Here is a 27254-nt window from a genome sequence, read left to right as displayed (position 1 = left end):
ACAATTTTGCTTTGTGTTTTTCCTATTAGCTGTATACATCAGCAATAGATCAATGTCACTACAATGAGATTAGCAGGGAAGAAGGGTCCATATTGAAGAAGGCCACTCTCCAGTTGCAAGAAATAGGGATACTTCTCTTCCTACAGTTCCCGTCTCTAGAAATTATGTCCCTGAGTGCAGAAAAAGCACACAGGGGAGAAAAAAACCCCACAAATATAAGCAACCCCCACACGAAGGCACCATATTGTTTTCTGAAAAAATAGTTTCATTCTCTTATTTTTCTGAGGAAGTACATCCCAACAAGAGATCCAACAGCAATGGAGAAAACAGTCTTACCATGAAAGTAAGTGCAGACAAAGACAATGTCACACAGATCAGACAGATCCTTGTGTCACTTTTGGTATTGTTATGTTGAATGCTTTTTACTTTACCTTTGAGGACCCAGCAATAGAGCTATCTTCTGCAGCTGACTGTGTGTTTATGCTACTCAGAAATGCAGGTTTCAATCTTGTATGGGATGTTCGACTAGAGAAAGGTGCTGTTAGACTATCATGAACATTTTCAAAGGCTGGGAAAAACATCTCACACATTATCTAGTCAATTAGAGAGAAAAAAAAGAAAAAAATAATAGTAATTACAACAGAGATATTTATGTCTGTACAAACACAAACTTCACAGCTTCTGGATGCCAAGAAGCTTGCAACAACCAGGACATCCTGCATTCCCCAATGCCCACAGGAAACTTGAACGGCAGTCCCCACCACAACCACAGACAGACACATCCCAAGGTGCTCTTCTGGTGTCCACCTCCCACCCCGAAGGCCTCTGCTCCTCAGGAGCACCTGGGACGGCAGACTGTCGCATCCTTCTCCTGCCTCCACTCCTCTCTACTCTGACCCTCAGACCCCTGCCTCCAGACCATGCTCTCCTATCAAAACCAGTTAACAGAGATGTGTTTCAGTTCTCCTCATCCTCTGCATCCATCTCCTCTATTCTCAAGCAGGTTTCACCTCTAGCTAAAGCTGTGTAGAGCCTCTTGCGCCTCTCACCAGTCCCCACCAAGCCTCTTGCCGAATCCCCATTTCTTTTTATAAAAAGTTGCCTGTATGGACGGTCCCGGAGAACCCGCCAATGGTTGGTTACCAGTAAGTGTGTCCCTTATGGGAAGTTACCCAAACTGCTAAGGAGACTGCAGGATTTCTCCAGGACAGGGCAGCACACAGCTCCCCCTCCTCTGCCACTTTCCACTTAAAAACGGTTTTCTGATGGGCACTAAAATTAGCAGCCTCGAGCCTATGAAATCCAGGTGTACTGAAATCCAGTCAACATACTGTAAGTGTAGTCTACAAATGGCAATGGCCAGTGCTACAGATTTGCAGTGCAATCCACAATTGTACGGTCCCTCTGGTTGAGGCATAAACCAAACCCAAGAGGTGCCTCGCACAGCATAATGCTAATAAGGTTTACTGGAGAATCTACGGAATCAAATTATCCTTTGGCTGTTTACTATTACTTGAAATAACAAGAGTTTTACTGAGCTGCAGGAGTAAGAGCAGCATGAGGGCCGAGAAGTGGCCAGTAAACACATTTTATACCTTTTGGGCTTCTTTCTTCATTGAGCTCCATTCAGGATTTAAGGCAACACAATAGAGAAACTCCTTCAATGCTTCCTCAGTCCTTTCCAATCCAGAAAGAGCTTTTGCTTTCACATAATGGCCCTGTTCACACAAAGGAAACGTACAAATCTAGAGATCATTTCTGAAGTGGCTACAAGAATCCAGCAAACAAACTTGGAAGTTCACACCATGCTGCAAATGAAGAATAAGACACTTTTTGGGTAACGACCTCTTTGATCCACACAACTACAGGGAAGTCAGTCCCTTTTGCTGAAAGAAGATGCCCCAGGAAGCCACTGCTGCATCACCCCTGCCAAAGGCATCGCTCTTTTCCTCAGGGGGGAACTGATGCAGAATGAGGAGGGGTATTTGCCTCCCCAGGGACCGAGACTACTACATACCCGACAGGGCTCAATACCCCAGAGAACAGTTTCACATACCAGGACCAACCTAGCAGTAATGAAGCTGGATGGGAAAGGCAATGGCATAGGCAAGCTGGAGGTGGCAGCTGAGGGAGCAAAAGACTTCAGGTTCAGGCCACTCTCACTTCTCCTGCATGTTTTACCAGGATAGAGATGGTTTTTCACCTATTTTGGCTAGAGAAGACCAACAACATTATGAATTTAGGGCAATTTACCAATTCTTAATCTGAAACCTTGTAGCCCTGCCTCTCCCACATCCATAGCCAACAGGTAGGGTAGTCAGCTTGGGGACAAGTCCTACTCTACTTGTTACTAGTAGCAAGACAGGAATGCCTCACCTCTGAATTTCCGCATGGATATCAACTTGCAGTTCAAATCTGACTATGGGAATTACTTCCTTAGTGATGAAAAGAAACTAAGTGTACTTTAATTTAAACATCTGCCTCTTGCTTATTAGACAGAAGCATGCTCTGCAAGTCCACCTCTGAGCCGCATGAGTATCTCTAGGCTGTGCTGAAAGTACAATTTCACTAGTCTAAGAGACTAGTTAGATGAGCAGATACACTTTTCCATTTTTGATACAAATGTCAAAAGATCCGGCATCACATAATCTTCCTGAGCAGGTCCTCACCTCCCTCACTCTTTCAGTAGAGCCCTTCAAGCTGAGGCCCATTAAGATCTTTACCTTTCCACTGTCAGGAAGCAGCGGGGCTGGTACCAAAAGCAAGTAACAGGCACTGTGTAGGACCGGTTAATTAATATACATCATTTGGTGACCTGAACAAGAAGCGTCATTACACACCAATCTCTCAAGGTGAGATACATTTTTCTTTTCCTGAATGCAGTAAGAAGAGAGCTACTGTGAGGCCTGACCCCGACCTTCTTATCTTGATGCCTGCACAGCCTCAGTAAAACCTTTTTAGAGGTCCTACTATGCCTGACATCACTGTCAAGGTTACTCCAGTGCGCTGGGGAGCCTACAAGGTTGCTTGGCCTTGGCCTTTGGGGCTGCAAGTGCCATTTCCTTACCCAAGCTGCAAGGGAGGACTGAGCCGGGCTGTCTATGGAGAAAAAACTAAAAGATCCAACAACAGAAGTTAGGCCCAGGGACTAGAGGCCCCTACAGTTCAGAGGCTACTGCTGCCACCTTCCCTTTCCTCTTTTCATGTGGCCCTGACAAGCATCAGATTGACGGGTAAGGTCCAGGCAGGACCTTGTGCAGCAGGCAGGATCGGACCTGTTTCTATCTGCCACATAAACATACAACTGGAAACTTCTCTCTGCCTCAAGAGTCCAAGGACCTGATTTTCATAGCAACTGAAAAGAAAACAATTTGCGTATTGCTCTAATGACTACAGTGGACCCAGGAGCTTCACCAGTAACTCAGTGAACCGTTACATTCCAGTTATCAATAAGCAAAAAGGTTCCGGCAGGTGAACGCTTGCCTCCCAGGAGCTACTCCCAGGATGAGTTTAATTTAATGGTCAATTTTTTTTTATTTTTTTTAACTACACAACCTATGTTTGACCTAATCTCTGCCACTGGATGGGATGCTGCAAGATATAAAACAAAGCCGGTGCACAGAATTCCTGGAGAACATGGATTCTGGATCAGCACAGCCTACATGGAAGTTCTCACATGCAAGCACAAGTGAAATGCGTCTATGACACTGCTGATTATGCCACGATGACGAATTTCAGTTTCAATTAGCATTCTACAGAGATGTGATTAACGAAATCTTTATCTGCCTACGACTGACACGTATCACATTTCCATGGATTCAAGGCAAACAGAGAAGACACTTCAAGAAAACATTTGAACGTGCCTAATTCATCTTTCTCCCTCTGCACAGAAACCCAGCCAACGCCACCGAGATGGATCCCTGACTTGATGAGCAATGATCCTAGACAGAAAGGTAAACTGGAGGCAGGGGGAAGATTATGAATTGCCTTCAAATAAGAAAGGTTTCAATGGGTGAAAAGACAGATAGCCTTCAGAGACAAATATCTAGTTTGTCAGAAACTCGGTGCTTCAGACAACACCTCTCTTAGACACCCCACATCTTCCCCACCTGGAAATGGAGAGCTAGCTGCAGCCCCCCATGCTGAGGCAGGTGGCCGAGGGGTTCACGTAACAACTCCTTAGTCTTCACAGGAAAGCCGAGGTCTGCCTAAAATCCTTCCCCAACTCCCCGTGCTACCCTGCACAGCACCCAGGGGCTTTATCTGGTCAAACCTGTGCTGCAGTTTTGCTACTGATGGGTGAGGGACTGACTGGGAGGTGTAATCCTAGGTGGGGCAAGCTGTCGGACACCCATTCTAGCCTTAGGCAACCAGTGGTAACGAGAGGCACCACGTGCTTCTTCCATTTCTCTCTCATAACATCATTTCTGATGCTTGCTTCAGACCGCCCACAAACCAGTGCTCCTTGTAGCACTTCCTCTCATTACGAAAAAAAAAAATCCCAGCCCCCTCTATGAATCACCATGACGCAGGTAGGAATCACAAATATGAACTCTTAGTATTAAAGGAGGGGGAAAAAAACCCCAAAAAACAATCCTGAAATAGTCTGGGGTGCTCTTCAGAAAGACACATTGGCCAGCAGGCCATCAACACCACCCACTACCTGGGACACACCATCCCAGAGGGAAGTGCAGGGCGATCCCAGGCTGCCAGAGCCTTATGGACCCAATTCTGCTGCCAAGCTGTAGCACTACCCCAAAAGATTGACAGGCAACAGCACAAACAAAACCACATCACCAGCTGCCCACCACTGAAATCCCACTAGCTGGAGACACGCTAAGGACCTTCCAAGACTTGTTCTATGAAGAACTTAGCTTTTGGTAGACATTCCCAGCCCCGATAATGCCGCAATGTTCTTCCAACAATGCCCTCACAGAGAGAAGCCCCGAGAACTAGCAGTTTTCATTTTGGTCATCTGGATATGCAAGCACCATACCGCAGGCCAGTGGGGTTTGTTTCGGCAGAGGAGGTCCGCGTCATGAAGAGCTTGCTGGTAGTTCTTCATTGACGTACAGAGTTCTGCTCGCTGTGCTATTAGTGAACACTTGCAAGGAGCTGGAAAACAAAAAAGGTTGCAAGGAGCTCAGTTAAAAGAAGCACTAATATGTGTTAAATACAGTAAGCTAATTTCCAGCCAAAGTAACCAAAAAAGCACTACTGCACACCGGTTACATTCATATTCTCCTGTACTGGAAAAGAGGCAATTCCTTCCCAAAATATATTCCTCTCAGCCTGGAAGCAACCTCTGCGTTTTACCTAGCAGGAGAGGTTTCATATTCACATATAGGATGCCACCTGCTCTTTCCCTTGCCTTGCTTACAGGACATTTAAGAAAGCAAAAAGAAAAAAAGCCCCAAGTATTTCTCCCCACAATGTGGCTTTCCTTGAAATAAATCACCAACTCTTCAGTTAAAATGTTCCTGGAAGCCACTCATTAAGAAAAATGCATGCAGCCTTCACATTTTATATCCACTTGCCACCTGTGTACTTTGCCCTCCTCAGGGCAGACAACCCTCACGATCATAGACATTGCCTCAGTACCCACGCATTCATGAACCGTTCAGTTTGAGTGGATTATGAACATCTCAAGCATTATTACTCCATCCTTTCCTAAGGTCTCTGTAAGACATTTTAAGATAGAAATCTAGCTCCAGCATAAAATTTCACAGAACCACAGAAAAACTGTGGCTGATCCACGTTCAGCTTGTCCACCAGGATCTCCAGGTCTTTTCTGCAGTGCTGCTGTCTAGCCCAGCCCGTCCTGTTACACGGGGTTATTCTGTCCCAGGCATACTTGCCTTTGCTGAAGTAGGCAAGACTGGTCAACCCATGCCCCAGGCTGTTGGTCTGAATGGCAGCCCTGCCCTCCAGCACATCAACCACTTCTTCCTTCCCCAGTCTGGTGTCACGGACAAACTTGCTGACAGTGCACTTTGCCCACTCATGGAGGTTCATAGAATCATAGGGTTGGAAAGGACCTCTGGAGATCATCTAGTCCAACCCCCCTGCCAGAGCAAGGTCATCTTAGAGCAGGTTGCACAGGAACATGTCCAGGTGCGTTTTGAATGTCTCCAGAGACGGAGACTCCACCACCTCTCTAGGCAGCCTGTGCCAGTGCTCTGCCACCCTCACAGTAAATATGTCCCTCCTCATGTTGAGATGAAACTTCCTATGCTCAAGTTTCTGCCCATTACCTCTTGTCCTGTTGCCCGGCACAACTGAAAAGAGCCTGGCCCCATCCTCCTGACACCCACCCTTGAAGTATTTATAAGTGTTGATAAGGTCCCCCCTCAGCCATCTTTTTTCCAGACTGAAGAGACCCAAATCCCACAGCCTTTCTTCATAAGAGGGATGTTCCAGTCCCCTCATCATCTTGGTCGCCCTTTGCTGTACCCTCTCCAGCAGTCCCCCATCCTTCTTGAACCGGGGAGCCCAGAACTGGACACAGTACTCCAGATGCGACCTCACCAAGGCAGAGCAGAGGGGGAGGATGACCTCCCTCGACCTGCTGGCCACACTCTTCTTGATGCACCCCAGGATGCCATTGGCCTTCTTGGCCACAAGGGCACATTGCTGGCTCTTGGTCATCCTGTTGTCCACCAGGAGTCCCAGGTCTCTTTCCACAGAGCTGCTCTCCAGCAGGTCAGCCCCCAACCTGTACTGGTGCATGGGGTTATTCCTCCCCAGGTGCAGCAGCCTACACTTGCCCTTGTTGAATTTCATAAGGTTCCTCTTTGCTCAAATCTCCAACCTGTCCAGGTCTCTCTGTATGGTGGCACAGCCTTCCGGTGTGTCAGCCACCCCCCCCAGCTTTGTGTCATCAGCAAACTTGCTGAGGGTGCACTCTATCCCCTCATCCAGGTCATTGATGAATATATTGAAGAGGACTGGACCCAGTACTGACCCCTGGGGAACACCACTTGTCACTGACCTCCAACTAGACTCTGTGCCCCTAATCACGACCCTAAAGGTTGTTAGTAAGGGTTGAACTGTGTCAGCCCCATTACCAACACCTGAGGAATGCCACTGGTAGCCATCCGCCCAGGAGCCCTCAAGCCATTAACCACCACCCTGTGCCCCTGAAGGTCCAGACAGTTCTCCACCTACCCCACCTCTACCTCCCCAGCTTGGCCAGGAAGATGCTGTGGCTGGCTGCATGCAGCAGCCTTGCAAAAAAACCCCACTAATCCCCAAACAATGCTCTTCCCTTTGTCCACCAAACCAGTTATCTCATCTTATGAGATGAGATTTAGGTGTGATTTGTCCTTGATCACTCTTGTCCTTTGCAAGCCAGGAAAGGCCTCCAGAGGGCTGGAAGCTGGCTGCCAGATGGTGGCAGCTAAGTGCAGTAACCCTTAACCAAACATAAGCTGGTCAGAACTGTCATAACTGGGATTAAACTTTAAAAAGGTTTCAAGGTGTGCCGAGAGACAGCAGTGCCTCATCTCTACAAATTTTAAACTTTACCTCCAAGCTAACGCTCTCAAGTTTTTTTCCTGCAAGCGTGTCATGGTTTCAGCTGGCATAGAGCTGATTTCCTTGCTAGCAGCTATGTTTTGGATTTGGGATGAGAATAGTGCTGGTAGAGCACTAATGGTTTTGGTTGTTACTAGGCAGTCAAGGTCTGTTCTGCTCCTCACACCTCCCCACCAGTGAGTAGGTTGGAAGGACACCTTTGGAAGAAGTGACAGTCAACTCAGGAGGAGTACAGAGATCTCGTTAGGTTATACAGAGAGAAAATTAGGAAGGCAAAAGCCCAGCTGGAGCTCAACTTGGCCACTAACATTAAGGACAACAAAAAAAGCTTTTATAAATACATCAACAAAAAGAAAGCCAGGGAGAATCTCCATCCCTTACTGGATGCGGGAGGGAAAGTTGCAACCAAAGACAAGGAGAAGGCTGAGATACTTAATGCCTTCTTTGCCTCCGTCTTCAATAGTCAGACCAGCTATCCCCAGGGTGCTCAGCCTCCTGAGCTGGAAGATAAGGATGGAGAGCAGAACAACCCACCCATAATCCAGGAGGAAGTAGTCAATGATCTGCTTCTGCACCTAGACGCACATAAGTCTATGGGGCTGGATGGGATTCACCCAAGAGTACTCAGGGAGCTGGCGGGAGAGCTCACCAAGCCTCTCTCCATCATTTATCAACAATCCTGGTCAACAGGGGAGGTACCAGATGACTGGAGGGTGGCTAATGTGACACCCATCTACAAGAAGGGTTGGAAGGAGGATCCGGGAAACTACAGGCTTGTCAGCCTGACCTCGGTACCAGGAAAGATCATGGAGAGGATCATCTTGAATGAGCTCTCACGGCAAGCGAAGGGCAGCCAAGGGATCAGGGCCAGCCAGCATGGGTTTAGGAAAGGGAGGTCCTGCTTAACCAACCTGATCTCTTTCTATGACCATGTGACCCGCCTTCTGGATGCGGGGAAGGCTGTGGATGTTGTCTATCTGGAGTTTGATAAGGCCTTTGACACCGTCCCCCACAGCATTCTCCTGGAGAATCTGGCGAATCATGGCATAGACAAGTGTACTCTTCGCTGGGTTAAAAACTGGCTGGATGGCCGTGCCCAGAGAGTTGTGATTAATGGGGTGAAATCCTCTTGGTGGCCGGTCACCAGTGGTGTCCCTCAGGGCTCAGTTTCGGGGCCGGTTTTGTTTAATATCTTTATCAATGATCTGGATGAGGGGATTGAGTGCACCCTCAGTAAGTTTGCAGATGACACCAAACTAGGTGGGAGTGTTGATCTGCTTGAGGGTAGGAAGGCTCTACAGAGTGACCTGGACAGGCTGGATCAATGGGCCAAGGCCAACTGTATGAGGTTTAATAAGGCCAAGTGCCCAGTCCTGCATTTCAGCCAAAACAACCCCAAGCAACGCTACAGGCTTGGGGAAGAGTGGCTGAAAAGCTGCCCAGCAGAAAAAGACCTGGGGATGCTAGTGGAGCCAGCTTAACATGAGCCAGCAGTGTGCCCAGGTGGCCAAGAGGGCCAACAGCATTCTGGCTTGTATCAGGAATAGTGCGGCCAGCAGGAGCAGGGAAGTGATGGTGCCCCTGTACTCGGCACTGGTGAGGCCTCACCTCGAGTACTGTGTTCAGTTCTGGGCCCCTCTGTACAAGAGGGACATTGAAGTGCTGGAGCGTGTCCAGAGGAGAGCTACCAGGCTGGTGAGGGGTCTGGAGACCAGGTCATATGAGGAGAGGCTGAGGGAGCTGAGCACGTTTAGCTTGGAGAAGAGGAGGCTGAGGGGAGACCTCATTGCCCTCTACAACTACCTGAAAGGAGGTTGGAGAGAGGTGGGTGTTGGCCTCTTCTCCCAGGTGAATAATGACAGGACCAGAGGAAATGGTCTGAAGTTGCAGCAGGGGAGGTTTAGGTTAGATATTAGGAAGAATTACTTTACTGAAAGAGTGGTCAGGCACTGGAACAGCCTGCCCAGGGAGGTGGTTGAGTCACCATCCCCAGAGGTGTTTAAGAAACATCTAGATGTGGCACTTCCGGGCATGCTCTAGTGGCAGAGATTGTAGGTTGTTTTGTTGGATTCGATGATCTCAAAGGTCCTTTCCAACCATGAAGATTCTATGATTCTATGACACAAGAAGCTGGAAGGAGACACGGCCAGGACAGCTGACCCCATTTGACCAAAGGGATATTCCATACCATTTAACATCATGATTAGTATATAAAATGGGGGAAAGAAGGAGGAAGGAGGGGACATTTGGAGTGATGGAATTTGTCTTCGCAAGTAACCGTTACACATGATGGAACCCTGCTTTCCTGGGGATGGATGAACACCTGCCTACCCATGGGAAGCAGGGAATTAATTCCTTGTTTTGCTATGCTTGCGTGTATGGCTTTTGCTTTACTTATTAAACTGTCTTTATCTCAAGCTACAAGTTTTTACTCACTTTTACCCTTCCCATTCTCTCCCCCATCGCGAGTGCGGGGAGCAAGCAGCTGCGTGGTCCTACTTGCTAGCTGGGGTTAAATAATAACAAAGCGTCACCTCCTGTACGTCCCTATGCAGGGCTGCTGTCTCTGTACCTCTCCTGCTCTTTCCAGCCTGCTTTCACTTCACTGTTTGCACCTCACTTCTGCACGAGCACCCTAAACACATCCTCAGTAAGAGCACATTGCCCATACAAAGCCTGGGCACTCACCCAAGTGTGCATGGATGCACAGAATAAGCTTGTAACTGCTGCAGATGCCACTGCTCATTAAGTTCAAGCACCTACCAGGAGGGATGTCCCACGATCACGTCTGCCTCCTTGCCTCCCTGGAGCTGACACTAGCGCTCGTGCAGCAAACCAGGTTTGCGTGGTTGCACAGAGAACCAGAGCAAGGAATCAATTGACTGAAAGCTAATCCAATAAAAACAAATAAATAAAAAGGTTTAAGAGGATCAGTTCCCCCTCAACTGGTTCACTGGACAGCCACGCAAACATGGGTGCCAGGAGAAGGGATGAGAAAGGAAGAAGCAGCAAGGACTGCTGCCTTTTTTGGCTGCAGCGTGGACTGATGCCAGACGTACTAATTGCCATATGACATACCCAGGGTGACGATGCCCCACTGCTCCCAGGCACTGAGGCAAGAGACTACACCTAAAAAGAAGGAGCTCCGCAAAACCAAGTTCACTGAGGGGATTTTTGGGTTTTGTTTTGTTTGCTGGTTGGTTTGGTTGGTGTGGGGTTTTTTTTGTTTGGTTTTTTTTGTTTATTTTTTTTGGTTTTTTTAAGTTTTGCACATGCAGATTGCTGCAGTGATCCACACTATTAGCTAATAATTCTTAGAAACACTGCAAGTTAAATGAAACTGAAAACAATTCACCTAAGATCTTCAGAAGCAAGCTTTTTTTTTTTTGTTTCCTTTTAGGAGTGCTCAAATATAACATTATTTAATTTAGCTATCATTTAAGCAGTTTGCATCTTCTGTTTGTATTCAATATGAATGCATACTCCGTATTTCCATCGTCGCATCTGCTGCAGGGTATTTGTGTGGAGTGTGCCGAGGGGGTAGATGCAGCGAGGAGAGGTAGGTGCCTCAGCAGCCAGGCAGAGCGCTGGGTGGGATATTTTTTGGCACCACAGGGGGAAAAGAGGCAGGGTGAGATCAGGGGGGGCAGGCAAGCCACTGTCCTGCTTCTATTCACAACCCCACATCTGAGCCATGCTGAGGCTTCCCGGCACACCATTCAGCAGGCTCAGAGAGAGAACACCTTCATCAACTCTTTTTCAGGATCTTGTCTCCGCTGAAAAAATTTTCAGCAAAAGAAAAGCCACCCCAAAGGCTGCAAGTCCTCCCAAAGCAAAGTCCAAAGGCTCTCACGACATGAAGGGAAAATAAGGGAAAATACAAGCTACTGAAAAAAAACAACCCCAAGGCAAACCAGAAGCAGCCTCATGCATTCAGGGCTGGTACCTCTGGTTCACTGAGTCTCAATCAGAAAGCAGAAGGTATGGCCCATCTTAATGAGTAACTGGCAAGGAATGTTTAGTTAACAGAGAGAGAAAAAGAAAGAGGGGAAAAAAAAAAACCAACCCAACAGCTTTGCTAAAGGCAGCAGCATTTATGAGACTACAGTATAACAGGTTTTCTATATGGAGATAAAGCAGCGAGACAAGACGCCGTAGCTGGAGCGCTGCCCAGCCGCCTCCATTCAAGCTCACCCCACCCGGAGACACGGCGGCGCAGCCGGAAAGCTTGGTGGCTCTGCGTCCAACGCACACATCCCCTTGTCCCCAACCTCCTGCTGCCGGCGGCACCATCCCAGGAGGGTCCACAGCTGGCCCCACGGCAAGGCTAGATGGATTGAGACCTCATATCCTGCCAGTGGAACCATGGCATCCACTGGCTGACTCCAACTTAGGGTATGCATGGAAGTGGGACGAAAAAGTGAATATCCAGCTACACCCTAAATAACTACAGAGTTTCTATAAGTGCCATGAAATTGAGTTGTTCCGTGCTGCCGCATGTGCTGTGGCGAAACAAATTAGTCACAGAAAGTGGATGGAGAGGGCTTGAGGACATAAGGGGTTTGTGACTGCTGCTAGATGCTGGTATACTATAATAACCATCAAGTTTCATTTGGAAAAAACTAAAAAGTTGCACAATAGCAAATAATTTGTTTTAAAATAATGCACTCCTCCTTTCTTCTCGATGTAAAAGAAGAAAAAAAAAAAAGGAGAGATTTCTTTAATGAAATGACTTATTATTTCAGGGCAAATTAAAAAAGAAAAGCGCAGAAAATTTTTGCTGTTTCCACAATACCAGGAGATGGCATTTCCTGAATCAAACTCTTCTGGGAGTCTGCAGCTGCACAGCAAAATTTATGTCCTTGTCAGCATCAGGGATCCACTGCTGAGGCTCCCAGGATCTGCGGCTCCGGGCAGCCGGGACACAGAGACTTCCTTGGAGCCGCAGGTCCTGGGAGCCTTCCCACGCAGCTCCCTCCCTCCATCCCAGCTGCGATCCCATGGCACCAGACTAACCCCGGCCCAAGCAGCGCCCAGAGCCAAAGGGCTCAGTGGCTTTCCGCCTTCTGGACCCTCCTTGGAACCACCAAATACTGCCCACCCTGAGTGTGGCTGTTAGCTTCGATTTTCCAAAATTGTTAACTTTCCGCTCACATCACCTTTGCACTCATCTGCAGATGTTTGTTAGATTGCGTTTTTACCTATGCAGGTGCTAACACCCAAAATTACTTTCCCACATATGCCCAAGCATTCAAGTTTAAAAAAAAATAAAAAAATATACATATATATATATACTGCTTGAGTTGGAGAGGCTGACAGGAGAACAGAACTCCCCAAAATCCCCTTGTGCCAGGAAGGCAATTAGAGCAATTAGGAGAATTCGTCAAACAGACCGTAGAAGATGGTAGAGTTCTACTGTAATAAACTACCACTGAGGTTTCTTCCAGGAACTCAGCACAGAAAGAACAAGTTTAAAGTTGCTAGAACTCCCTAATCCTCCTTATCTGACGTTTCTTCCTAGAAAAGCATGTTTTATTCAAATCTATTTCAATCCTAAGCGTATTTCCTGAATGCCTGAGCAGAACTGAAACACTTGTCATCACAAAAACACCTTTCAGTCTTGCTAGAAGGGGTGAGCCTATGCAGGACTTCAGGGGAAATTTTTCCCACATTTTAAAGAAACTTCAGCCTCTGGAGAGAGGAATAAATTTGGCTTACTTTGTTACGTTATGCATTCAATTCTGAACAATTCAGTATTGAAAGCCTTTTCATAACCTTGAAAAAGAATGTGAAATATTTATTTTCATTTCAGTGAGAAATTAGCAAGATTTAGTAATTAACTGAACAGCAAGCTAGCTTTTCTCCTCCAGACTTTGTGTAAGCATGACAAGTCCGCGTACAAAAAATGGATACACAAGCGTTGTTTGGTTGGGGGCGCAGAGGAAGGAGCACATTTGATAAAATAATTAACAGAAGCAGTAAAGACATTTCAGGACATTAAAATAAAGATGAAAACCAGGGTCAGCTTCCCAAAACTGATTAAGAGGGACAGCGAACATGATGGCAAGCCCATGTTTTCTCACTTATCAGTCTGCCTTAATTGAATTAATAACTAGATAACATTTTCTGAATATCATGGTTTTTCCTCCCTGCATTTACGTCACTGGTTACTTCAGTCTGAAGTAACCAAAGATCCCGGAGGAAGCGTGGAAGAGGTTTTGGCACACAGAGTATGCAAAGAAGGAAGCCGCCTCCTCCTCCATAAGCCCACTCATGCAATCAAGCACCCTTCCACTGCCATCACAAAGCAGCCACTTGCAAGCTGTGCTCTGCCAACAAACATAACACCTATTTCCACCGGGTGACCAATGCTGGCAGACATAGCAGGGTATGAGTTTAGGAGCTCTTGAAACAGGCTGCGGTGAGGAAGAGGAGGAGCACAGGGCACCACCATCCTCTGCTCAGAGCCTAGACCAGCTAGCAGCAGCTGGTTTGCATGTGCAAAGGCCTCCTCTTCCTCATCCACACTCACGCTGCCCACAGCCAGTGTAACAAAACACATCACAACCTCTGATGGAGAGGTCTATGTCCCATCAAGCTCTATTTATTTTATTTTATCTTCATGCAGGTATCAAGTGTTTTTCTTCAAATTTTTCTTCTTTCAGAAGTGCCCATTACAAAGTTCAAAAAGCCACCCCAAGCACAAACTTTCTCTCCCATCACCTCCACAGGGAAGCCGATTCAGACACCACCAGAGAGCCCCAGCACGGCTTGTTTGCACTAAGTGGCTCCAGAGCTGGTCCATGCCTGATTGGGGTTTCACCTCTACACACAACCTAAGCACACAGAGATGAAAGAGCAGAGACGACCTGTTTCAACTGGGGTGGACAAATTGCAGCCACCACTTTGCTAGCAGAATTGAAGTGGCAACGCTCGCCCCTTGCCTTTGTTAAGGAAGTTTATTCATGCTAGGTTTCCCATAGCAGAGTCTCGGGCAAAAATAAAATAAAATTACTCGAATGGTACAGCAGCAAGGACAGCTCATGCAGGGTGCCTCCAGAGAGGGACCCAGAACAAAGAAATTCCCGGGCAATTATACTCTTATAACCTATCCATCCACGCTTCACACGCCCCTTGGCCCAATAGTCATTTCCAGTCTGGGGTCTTCTTATTCCTCACGGGATTCTTTCTCTGTCTCCAGGTGGGCCATTAACTGTTCTTGTATCTTGTTAGGTTGCAGCATCTGCTGAGGGTTGTAGCTTCCTTATGTCCTGGTCTCAGGGCCTTCCTTTATGTAATTAAGTAGAAGTTCCAAACAAGGTCAACTTATCTAGGTGAAAGTTCACAGCTTGTGGCCTAAGGCTTCAGCAACAGTAGCTACTAATGCTAAGCGAGTTCTATATAAGTAGTATGCCAATGCAGCCTAACACTAAGTGATTAACTCTAAGCAATTAATATAATTAAAAATGAACCACTAATATTTCATATTCTTTTACACCTTCCCACCCAAAGATCCGGGACATCCACCCACTTGCTTCTTTGCACCTAGGTGCTCCTCTGGTCTAGGGGACAGCGAGACATTAAGAAACTCCTTCGTACTATCACTTTGACTGAAAGAAAAGACAGTGGTGACAAACGAGCTGGATATTCTTACAAACATACAATTTTAAGACTGAACTAACTTCTCTCCGGGCCTCCATATTTTGCTGTTCAAGCACCCAGACTTAAGAACACAGATTTTTCTGTCTGCTGGACAAAATGCTTTAGATTCCCAGCAGCCTTATTTCAGGCTCAGTAAGTCCTCAGCTGGGTAACTCCATACGTTATTTAAAGCTGAACTGTCATCACCACTAAGCACAGCTAATCACCACTCCCATCATCACTCAGGAGAAACACCGTAAGAGACGTTATATGCTACCTGGAAGAAGAGCTGCCACAAAGAAGATACAGCTAACTTTGTGCCCTTGCTTTTGTGTTGTACCTCATGAGGCCGAAGCATGCCAGACCGATCTCATTAACCTATGGTTTAGTTCACATTTCCACAACTGCAAAGCCAACGACAACCTTCTTTACAAACCCAGTAAGTGATGAATTGCATGGTACAGCAAAAGTCCTCGGTCCAAGAATGTCCATGCTAAGTGTAGTATATTAGATCATTGCTCGCTCCTATCCAAAATCCCAGTCTTTCAACACTTTACTAGATGCATGCTGCTCTTTCCAGATAAAATAGCATGAATCAACACCTCCTCCCTATATTTTCAGTTCCCACTCTACCCTTTGGACATTTGGGCACTGCTTTAGGTGACGTACACCAAGTTCATCCATGGCTGCTTGGCACTAGTATAATAAAACCATTAAGTACACAAATGTGACTCATTTTCAATGCTTACTAGTTCTCCCAGCATTTAGTTCAGGGTTCAGGTAAGGTTTCCTACCAAAGCCTTGGTCAGAACTAAAGAATCTTCTCGAACAGCAGGTACAGCGGCTGTCCCGAAAGAAGATGCCTATGGAGTGAAGTATGAAGACATAATAAGCAAGCTTCAAAAGCAAAACAGAACACCTCAGGAGGTCAAGCCCTTGCCTGATCTCCAAAGCATGTGAGGAAAAATCCTGACCTCCTATAGAAACAGGGAGCAAGGTGCACATGAACCTGTGATTGCAAGGAGACTCCAAAGACACTCTGTGCTTCACAGCCAGGCAGGGCCAGCCAAGTAGGTCTGCCATGATCATAGTTAATAAGATCAATTTACAGCCAGATATTCTATCATAATATGACTTTACCCATGATAACCTAGTTGCCCTCTTTGTCATGATCAAGGGAATGGAGCACTTCTCTTATGAAGAAAGGCTGAGAGACCTGCGTCTGTTTAGCCTGGAGGAGAGAAGACTGAGAGGGGAGCTGATCAATGCTTATAAATATCTAAAGGGCAGGTGTAGGTGTCAAGAGGATGGGGCCAGGCTCTTCTCAGTGGTGCCCAGTGACAGGACAAGGGGCAACAGACACGAGCTGTAACACAGGAAATTCCATCTCAATATTACTGAGGAAAAAGTTCACTTTGAGGGTGGCAGAGCACTGGCCCAGGCTGCCCAGAGAGGTGGTGGAGTCTCCTTCTCTGGAGACATTCAAAACATGCCTGGACGTGTTCCTGTGCAACCTGCTGTAGGTGACCCTGCTCTGGCAGGGGGGTTGGACTAGATTATCCCCGAAGGTCCCTTTCAACCCCTACAATTCTGTGATAATACATAAGCTATGTTTCTTCCAGTTACTCTCCAGGTCTCTATAACCTTCTCTATTTCCAGTTAAAGCTTATTTCAGCCCAGAATTTCTGACTCTCTGCAAGTTGCAAAAAGGACCTTCTTGTTTCTCAGATATTACCTCACTGCTTCTGTCCTCAAACAGAGCCAATCACTTAATACATTTGTAAAAGAGAAAAGGAGTGTTGCAGTATCTAATTTTAAGACTAAGAAGCGCAAGTGAGTTCTATAAATGTCATCTTCCAAAAGCAAAAGACAACCTGTTATACTTTATCCCAGCAAAAGAAGAAGAGAATATGCTGTTTGAAGAGACTTCAAAAATTCTTTAGACTGCCTGATACGTAGGTATAGTTCGTTCTCTAGGATTGCTGAAGTAGTTCAATTATTTATACGAAATTACATCTGGCTTACACACATGGAGGGGAGGGGGAAATACCCACCCTATCTTAAGTGGTACATAACTGTAAGTTACATGAGCATTTTAACTGCTTAAAAAAAAAAAAAAAGACACACCCAAAGACTGTCTACTATACGGCATGATGCCTCCTCCCCTTTCTGCTCGTGACGGATAAGCCTCCTGTCCACCGTGGCCCCAGTCTTGCAGCCCTGCAAAGCCTCTGCCTTCAGCAGACCCTCCGCAAGCAGGCAAAGCTTCCAGAGACCCAACTACAGGAGCTGAGTTTTCACCCGCAAGCTCTTTATAAATGAGGAGTAATACAAGCTCCTGTACTTGCTCCAAAGTACTTGACACATTTCCAGTCGTGTCATATGTGAAGTATTTACTACTATTTTCAAGGACCACCTCAGCACAAAAAAAAAAGGGGGGGGGGGGAAGGGGGCTGAGAGACAGAAGTCTGCAAAATATTTTAAGTTCAAAAATAACACTCAGACTACTGGAACGGTCTCTAGGTAACCCTGACTCCTACTTTTACACATTTTTCTGCCCCTGTAAAACAGAACAAACAGGTTTTAGAGACATGCTTTAAGCAGATTCCAAGAGGCACTTTTACAGAGGGATGGGAAAGTTCCTTTTTTAGCACAAATCCTCTAAGCAGCAAGCATTTACTATTTTTTGCAGCGTGCAATTTCAGAAAGAATACCTCTCATTCTTCACTTAGAAGTCATGCTTCTCTTTAGGAGCTACAAAATTAAGTATTCTTCAGATAAATTATTAAAGTGACTGAACCATCCACTGTTCCAGGAGTCATGACAGCTGTCTACCGTGGTTTTTTTTTTTTTAATGGCTAGTACAACATCAAAGACTTCCTTCTTTACTACTGGAAACTAGAAAGTGTTCCCAAGGCCCTGTGAGGAAGGAAGATTTGGTCAATCTCTTTTTTACCACATAAGAAAAAAGACAGCCAACCTTGTCTTCTAATAGAAATCTTTTAGAAATAGAGTACAAAAGAAGTGACCATTGAAATGTACTTAATGCACACAATTCACACATAGGTGCACGTGGATGCTCTCTAGGAGTTTTCTTTGAACAACGTGACTTCAGTGCAAGTGCACCACTAAGGAGCACAAGTCCTGAGCAAAGAGTGGCAGAATTAATAAAAGGCATACGATGGCATCAGTCACCTTTACAAAAATTTAAGCACAGCTTTCTAAAGAGAGTTCAGCAGCTTCCCTCTGCAGACAGAGACTCTTTTTTGCTTTTTCTGACCATGACTAACACAGAAACCCTTCAGCCATCAGGTCTGCAGTAGGATAGCACCAAGAGGACATCCCACCACCCCACCAAGAAATTCTGATCATCTTTTTCTCCCTTACCTGGAACAACTCAGAAGCAGGCTTGGAAGGAAAAAGCCCCAGCAAATAATTTTTGGGGCACGGCAAAAAGCTTCCCCATGGCTGTCTTATTTGTGGCTGTAAGAACTCAGCTCAACTCCCAAGAATACTTGGTTGGAAGTTTACCTACGCCATGCTGTCTGGGAAGCAGTGCAATCCCACAACCTGGCATTTATCTAGCAGGAAAATTCACGGCAGTTACTCTTAAATCGCCTTGCGCTGAAGGTCTGTAGCTTTAACAGCTTGAGAGCCAGTATGAAAGGTCAAGAGATGCAGCAAGACACACTTATTTCCTATGTGCAACACTGATAGGTTCTTTTACCTATTTGAGAGTTACCAATGTAAAGGGAAGGAAGAAGGGAAGGAAAAGCCAGACACACATCAACTGCCCACCTACCTAGCCAGCACACCAAGAGAAGCATAATTTCCAAAGATGATGACATGAACAACTGTCTATATAGACTAGAGGAGAAAGGATAGGATAAGAACCACAGAATGGTAAGGCTTGGAAGGGACCTTCAGAGATCATCTAGTCCAACCCCCCTGCCAAAGCAGGTTCACCTAGAGCAGGTAGGACAGGAATACATTCAGGTGGGTTTTGAATGTCTCTAGAGACAGAGACTCCCACACCCCTCTGGGCAGCTTGTTCCAGTGCTCGGTCACCCTCGAAGGCCATAACCGTTTGCAGATACTCTATATTGAGGTCAAACCATCCCACTTGATACCCAAGCAAAGCAGCGGGCAGAAGCTCAGGAGTATGGAGGCAGCACCAGTCCCTTGCCATGCAAACTCAATGCTTGGGACAGGAGGGTAATGGGGGTACAGTGACCCCGAGTAGGTGAACCCCCAGCACACTACCTAAAAGGGGCCAGTGAGCAAGGTTGGGGAGCAGGAACCATCACTGACGCCATCCCAAGAGGCTCCATCTGCTCAAGAACAGGCGTATTTTGGCCTGAGACCTCATCCTCACATGCCCGATGCTCCCTTTATGGCTCTTTTCTACTGCCTCCTGGCCTGCCCTGTCCCCTTAATTCAATTCTTGTGAAGGGAAAATATAAAAGGCGTCAGATAAATTTCCATGAATTGCTTGACCACAAAATAAATTAGTGCTGAGTGGCCACATTAAGCTTTCTTGGATCAGGCAAATTTATGGTGAACCTCCACTGGGATAAGAAGGGAGAAACCTCCCTCTCCCCCCTGCAAAGTCTGGCCAAGAGAGGCAGATCCTCCTCTTTCCACCAAAGCTCACAAAAGCTCCCATGTTTGGAGCATTGCTCGAAACAAAACACCGCCCTGTGAGCTGGGGGTCAGCACATGGGTCTCCATCCCAGGAGATGTGAGACTCGGGATCTCCAGCACCCAGGCAACAGGGTGCCCTGTGGCATGCTACCTCTGACACCACCTTGGGCTTGATACAATCTCACCTTCTCTTTTAGGCCTTTCCTGCACTGCTCTTTACCAACTGGAAACAGTGATCCACGCAGAGGGCTTGGGAAGAAATGACCCTCTTTGCCTATATATCCATCCTGAACTCCACCGTGTTTTTAAAATCCTGATACAGCTGCTGAGCTTTATTTCCTACAAACTTTTTCTGAACCCTTTGGAGGGGAAAAAAAAAAAAATTAAAACGCTGGGTAATTTAAGCGGGTATGTGCATCAGCAGCTCCCCCCCCCCCAGGAGAAACCTGTTTCTGATGAGAAAGAGCCCATCACACCAGAAGTAAACACAACCACTCTGAGGAATTGCTGCAGCTTCTGCTGCTCTCCCGAGACACTGATGCTTCCCAGGCTTGGTAGACTCCAAAGGGACACCTTTCCAGTGGTGGGTAATCACAGGCTGGAGCCAACATGCCTCATACAGAAATAAGGTGTCCTGATATGATGTGTGCCACTGCGTTGGGAGCCAGACACCACGGCACAGCAGGCAAAGGCGCATGGAGAGCTGCAGGAGCCGAGGCACGGCCATCCCTCCCCAGCCAAAGAAGCTTGCTAGGGATTAGGGTCAGACGGGCACAGCGGGGGCACAGTTACAGAATGGTTTAGGTTGGAAGGGACCTTAAAGATCATCTAGTTCTAACCCCCCTGCCACGGGCAGGGACACCTCCCACTAGACCAGGTCCTTCCCAGCAGAGCTGCAGTCCCATGCGCAGGCTGGAAAGACCACCCAAAGCCTGGAACCACCAACACAGCTCAGGAACCAGCATCATTACAGAAATCACAGCAGCAGCAAGCACCGCTGGGTTTTTTAGCTCCAAGTGGGCATCTTCAGGCTTACTTACAGGAAAGGTCTCAGGAGGGCACAGAGAAGTGCTGTCTGAAGGCAGGAGCCACTGCTGCCACCCAAACCCCCTGACGTTCTGCATATCTTTGCTTACGAGCACGCCCTCACCCTGAGAAGAGGTCGGTCTCCTTCAGAGCCATAAAGTACCTCATTTTAAAACCAGCAGACTAGCAGAAAGTGTACAATATGCTCCTACTTGGCCTGCACAAGACAGCATTTTTTTGATAATTGCTGTTCCCCAAGAGTGAACTTTGTTCTCATGCTCCCACCCCCACCATGATACAGTCTTTAGCTGTGTGAAGTTACACATGGTACTTGGGAAAAGCCCTCCCTATTCATTATCTTCCCTATGAAGCAACGGCCACCTGCTACCTCTGTAACTGGGAACTGCTTTCTAGAAAGAAAGAGAAAAAAACAAAAACAAAAAACCCCACCCCAAAAGCACATCCTCAAAATACCCATATTAATTTGCCACTGAAATCTAGCTTCCTTTAGTTTCAGGCACACTGCTTAAAGGGTCTGTAAGCCTGGACACACAGAAACAACTGTACTCCTCCAGGGCACAGTCCCTCCAGAGAACATCTCCCTTGGAGAGCAGCAGGTGAGAGGAAAAAGGGTGCAGAAAGCACCTACTGCACAAAAAAACCCCAAACCCAAAACACTGCACCCAAACCAACCCTGCATGCACATATGATAGTATATTTCAGTTTAACTGACCGAAGAGTTCATATAATCAGAAGACCAGTTAGAAGAGAAGGGATGGCAGAGTGGAAGCCCACCTCTGACACCCCAGCTCTCTGAATTTCATCTGTGTGGGGAACAGCCCCAAGAGCAAGATCTGGACAATACTTGATATTATGATGGCTGAACGGCATAAAGCTTGGCACAAAGAGCGATACAGCTGGAAACAAATGCTTCCTTTCAAGCAGCCTGACATGTGCTTGCTTTGAAGCTGTGGTAATTAGATACCTTGCAATAATGAGGGATCTATTCCAACGTCTATGGCAGCAAAAAAGCCAGCGACTTTGTTTAAAACAGCAGAGATCACCAAGCTGCGGGCATCTCAAGAGAACTAGAAGGATCAAATAGTAAAGCTGATTTTCTTAAAAGTCAACAAACAAAAAAACCCACACCACCACACTTGAATCCATAGCAGGCTCTATCAGAGCGAACACGGGAGCAGTGCTGGCACTGCAGATCCGACAGTTAAAGGACAAAAGATGAATATACTTGCTAAGAGTAAGCTTTTGTAAGACTAACTAGTTCAACTGGAAAAAGCTGACAACTTGAAGGCACACAGACCCCTCCCAAGACCTGAAATCAGGAGCATATATTCCAGATTATACTGGAAATATGCGTACTGGCTACCCAACAGAAGCCTTTTATAGTTTAGACTTGAAGCACCTCGAGAACTAAAATGCAAATCGGAAGACAGAAGGTCACAACCAGAATGAGGTAAGTGATCAGTAACTGGAAAACTTGCTTTAATATTCACAGAATCTTCAGAGTTGGAAGGGACCTCTAGAGATCATCTAGTCCAACTCCCCTGCTAGAGCAGGATTACCTAAAGCACAATAATATTACGTTACACAAAGCCAGTTGTTGCAGATGGAGCAGGAAAGTACTCCACAAGAAGCACCGGTAAAAAAATCCAGTCCTGCCAAGAAGCCTGGAGTTTTACCTGACTTTATATAGCAATTGTATAATCAACGCATTCATGGGCCTTCAGCCTCTAAAAAGAAATTAAAAGGATACCCACACCCTTCACTCTCAGTAGTAATACATCAGCATCTGGAGGTTAAAAAAAGCAGTTATTTTCTCACACATTAAGAGTCTTAAATACCTGACAGTGGCTTATAAGCATTTCAAGTTGCCCATATGCTAACACTTAAAAGGTCCTGAACAGTTAGAAAACAGCCATGTTCTTTCCCCACCCCCCTATTTACTGTGATACTTGGCTGGAAAACAAGAAGGCAACTCCAGCAAGCCAAAAGGCAGTACCTGATGAGCATGTGATACGAATTTCAGAACACGAGACTCAGACAGCAGCTCCACCTGCGAGACATGGCATTGGCACACAGGAAAACAGGAAAAAAGGTGAAGGGCTGAGAGGTGGGCTGCCCTTCAGCAACAGGAATTTGGAAGTTGGGAAGTTACAACACGTCAGCCTACGGTTTTAGGATTTCAAAAGCTAGCAAGATACCTGCTATTATTTTTAATTTGAATTAAAAATAATAAATAATCTTATTAAGCAATTTTAGCCTCACTGACAGAGCAAGGAATTTCTGAACAAACTCCCAGCATGCCTGGGAAATCCCAGAAGACAGAAATAAGGACGCTGCAAGGGAGCTACCTCGAGCCCCTGAGACACAGCAGCCACGGCCGGAGATACGTGCTGCAGGGACGGGAGGAGGAAGGACAGGCTGTGCGAGCACACTAGCAGCACACTATGGTCTTCACTCTCCTTCCACCCCCCTGCAGACACAGCAAGAAGCACACACAACAGCGAGAAACACTTCTCTAAAAATCACGTCAAGCACTTTTATTTCATTGACGAGATAATATTTTTCCCCAGCAGCAGGACCCTGAGCCCAAAACTTTAAAAGGCTCCAATACTGGAAACTCACGGCATCCACCAGTGACCTACATCAAGCCTCTCTCCCCTCCCCTCTGCTTCACCTTCCTTCTTGAGCTCTCCGTCCTGCCCTACTTTAATAGAGATTAATTCAGCTAAACCGCGTAATAGTTTTACAGGGAGACTGGGCTAGGACTGAAAACTCGTCACATCTAGCTGGAAAAGTAGAATAAAGAGCAGAACTAATGGCATCAGCGGCAGGGCAATAGCATGCTATGCTGTCCCAAACTCTTGTATTTTGGATGCCTACCACATAACCGTGGCAAAAAAAATGAAAGCAAGTAACAGACTAGTGTAATGGTGTGTTTCTCTCTACAGTTGCCGGCAAAACAATAAAAAGGTAAAAATTCAGTCATACATCCCTGGCTATGAAAGCTATGAACGAGGAAAGCAATTTTACTCAAAGTAGGGAAGGAGCTCCTCCAGGGAGCAGAGGCACAGTTTTCTCTACATTTGTCTTCAGAAGGAATTTACCCGCAGGATTTCACCTCTGTTACCACGACCAAGGCTTTCTGCCCCTTTCCTCCCCAATTAAACCAGACATCCATCACGCACAGACTAGAGGAGTGGCAGATCCCGGGGGAAAGATTTGCTGAGATCCCAGCTCTTTTCAGCTCCGTGCCTCTCTCCAGGCGTTGTAGATCCTCATGGATACCACCCCCACCGCTCACAGAGCAAACAAGCCAGGAGCAGGCAGGCACACAAGCATTACTACAAGGCTACAACCGAGCCAGCAGGAACCACCCACTACTCAGCGCAGAGACCCAGAACAACCTAGTTTTGATAAACTAAGGCTGCCATCGGTGTGGTGGATGAGGAAGAGGAGGAGGAGGAAGGCAGCCCGTGCCATTTTTTTATTTAAACCCAGGCTCTTCAGGGAATACTTTGCACAGAGAAATATCGCATGCCTATAAAGGGGTTACGCTCAAAACAAGGGCGGGTGATCTCCGTGAGTCAAAAGGCAGATTTATCCTCAATATTTTGCACAGTGTAAGATAAAGGAAGTTTTCTTTACGCCTACTGGCATGTCATTAAGCGTTCTCAAAGGCCGAAAGATGCAACTGCACGTAGCGGAATGAACCCGACCCCCCACACCGATTTCTTCCATGATGCCGCCGCAGGGCTGAGAGGCGACCACCACCGCCTATCCTTTACTACGAGCCGGCTTCCCCCGCAAATAGGAAAGCGGGTTTTCTAGAAACACTGCATAATGAGTCATCGACTGCAGGCAGCTAAACGCCAGGCACCTTCTGAGCAAGGACAAAAATAACAGGGGAACAAAAATAGCCATTCACTAGGGGGGATGGACGGCGGCGGGCGGGGGGGGCGGGGTGAGGAGACCCGCTGGGAGGTTTCATCCTCAAAAAACTTCCCCCAGGTGCCCTCTCCCACCACTCACCACCAATCCTCCCACCCCCCGCCCCCGCAGCCCGGCTGCCGGTGGGGGCAGCCCGGGGGCCTCCCTCCTCCTCCTCCCTCTCGCCCCCCCGCCGCCGCTCACCCATCTCCAGGGCCTGGTTGTACTTCTCCAGGGCGGCCGGCAGCTCCTGGCGCTCCCTCAGCGCGTCCCCCTCGGCTCGGAGCCGCCGCGCCCGGCTCTCGGGGCCGAACCACTTGTGCAGCAGGTTGCCCAGCACCACGTTGACCCGCGGCCGGGCGGCGGCGGGCGATGGCGGAGAGGCAGCAGCGGCGGCGGCGGTCTCGGCGGGTCGTCGCGGGCGGTGGCAGCGTCCGCAGTCTCCGGGCTCGGCGCAGCGGCGGCAGTGGGTGTGCCCGCAGTGCAGGGTGACCGGCTCGCACAGCAGCCGCCGGCACAGCGGGCAGGCGAACAGCTCGGGCGGCCGGCAGCACGCCGGGTCGCCCAGCCCTTCGCCCTCCGCCCCGCCGGCTCCGCCGCTGCCCGCCCAGGGCGGCAGGCGCAGCTCCTTGTCGCGGATGCTGAGGGCGAAGCTCTCGGCCAGCTCCCGCAGCTCCTCGGGCCGCAGCCGACCCAGCCGCCCCGCCGCGCCGTAGGCGTCCAGCGCCTCGGCCATGCGGCCGGCCCGCGCCAGCGCGTCGGCCCGGCGGAGGCACAGGCCCCGCTCGGGCTGCGGCAGCCCCGCCAGCTCCGAGCCGTAGATCTCGGCCGCCAGCTCGAAGTTGCCGCCGCGGAAGGCCTCCTCCGCCACCTGCAGCATCTCGGCGCAGGGTCCCCCCGCCGCCGCCGCCGCGGCGGAGCCGGTCCCGGTCCCGGCGGCGGGGGGGGCGGGCAGCGCGCAGGGCCCCGGGCCCAGCTCCATGCCCGCGCGGCGCCGCCGGCCCCGGGCCGCCTTACTCCATGCCGGGCCCGCGGCGCTGCCGACTCCGGCTCCTTCCTGGGAGGGGACGGCGACGGAAGGGAGGGAGGGGGCGGGTCACATCGCTGCAGCAGGGGGGCGGCTCCCGGGCGGCGGCGAGAAAACGGTACGGCGAAGGGGGGGGGGGGGGGGGGGCGGCTCGCACCGCCCCCGCGGACCCGACTGCCGGCTTATGCAAGGGGCGGCGGGTTGTGTAAGCCGCCTCCGACTGCCCTCCCCCGGGGCGGAGGGAGCGCTGCGCTCCGCGCCTTTCCCTTCCCTCCTTTCGAGGCCCGCCCGGACGCCGCCAGGTGCCGGTTGCCGCACGTGCCCGCGCGCCGCCCCGCCCGCACGTGCGCCCGGCCCGCCGGCGGCGGCGGCTCCCAGCGGGAACGGGACGGAGCGGGATGGGATGGGATGGGGGGGGCGGGGAGCGGTGTGTTTCCGCTGTGCGGCTCTTGCTGGTTCAGCCTCTTCCTTCCCGTTTCCTGGTGCCCCGCATTAACCGCTTCCGCGCCGGGGCTGCCCGTCCCGTCCCGTCCCGTCCCGTCCCGTTCCTCCCACACGCACACGCCCCCGCCCGTCCGCCATCCTCCCGCCGGGCGCGGCAGCGGCGCCGCCGAGGCCCCCCCCGGCGCCGCCTGGCTGCCGGGTCCCTTATCGGTTATTGTTTGGTTGGGTTTCCCCGGTCCCCGAAAGCGAGCACGTGTTCTCTCTTTAATAATAATAATAATAATAATAATAATAATAATATATATATTTTTAAAATGTCCCAAACCCCACAGGTTTCAGAGAAAAAAAAAAAGCCCTCGTTTTCTGTAAGCGGCAGCCCTGCCAGCTCAGCTTGGGACCCGCGAGTCCCGCTGAGCGCTGGCTTGTGCCTCGGCAGCGACAATAAAGATAATGCAGCTGGAAGTTAGTTAATCATGCGTGAGTCAGAAAGGAATCCGACCCGCTCCGCAGGAATAACAGGAGTAAAAAAAAAAAAAAAGCAAAAGGAAAAAAAAAAGCAACACTTATTTTAGACACGGCTGTAAACAAAGTCGTTCGGAGGAGCGGAGAGGCTGTCAGTCCAACCAAGGGGTACCCTTGTCCAGCCGCTTTTTGGGTTGCAGCCGGACAGTGGAGGGTATTCTGGTTTTTGCGTCTCTCCTGATAGGCCCTAAGCACCCCAAAATGACGGACAGCCTCGTAGCCCGTATTAGGAAAACCTCATTCCTTAACTATCATACCAATTAGTCTTTGTAGTATGAAATTGTATCAGCTTTCTTAAGATATATATAGTTCAGGTCATATACTGCATTAGTGACGCTTAAGTAAGCGTCAATATTCTTGCTGAAGTAAGCAGGACCAAAGGACCCCAGCTCATGGCAAGGAGGAGCAAGACCCCCCCCACCCTGAAGGTAAGGACCTTCTTTCTCTCAGAATCTCAGTCATCCAC

General features: G+C 48.5%; 1 protein-coding gene across 2 annotated transcripts in view; it reads right to left on the bottom strand.

Annotated features, from left to right (window-relative positions):
- The window catches only part of LONRF2 (LON peptidase N-terminal domain and ring finger 2), a 40471-nt gene extending 14629 nt beyond the window's left edge, over positions 1 to 25842 (bottom strand). Inside the window, exons 1-4 of one of the 2 annotated variants that reach the window (XR_010071718.1) lie at positions 25000 to 25842; positions 4997 to 5115; positions 1596 to 1718; positions 432 to 593 (exon numbers count right to left, since the gene is read on the bottom strand). Coding sequence is in view for 1 of the 2 variants with exons in the window: in XM_063339556.1 (XP_063195626.1) it covers positions 432 to 593; positions 1596 to 1718; positions 4997 to 5115; positions 25000 to 25777 (1182 nt within the window). In the remaining variant the exon portion in view is untranslated. The remainder of the gene's footprint in view (positions 1 to 431; positions 594 to 1595; positions 1719 to 4996; positions 5116 to 24999) is intronic. The other variant, XM_063339556.1, reaches the window with a different exon arrangement.
- Between the last annotated feature and the right edge of the window lie 1412 nt (positions 25843 to 27254).

This window comes from Chroicocephalus ridibundus, chromosome 1, assembly GCF_963924245.1.
Source record: "Chroicocephalus ridibundus chromosome 1, bChrRid1.1, whole genome shotgun sequence".
NCBI classification, from domain to species: domain Eukaryota; kingdom Metazoa; phylum Chordata; class Aves; order Charadriiformes; family Laridae; genus Chroicocephalus; species Chroicocephalus ridibundus.
This window is presented reverse-complemented; position numbering and strand designations above follow the sequence as displayed.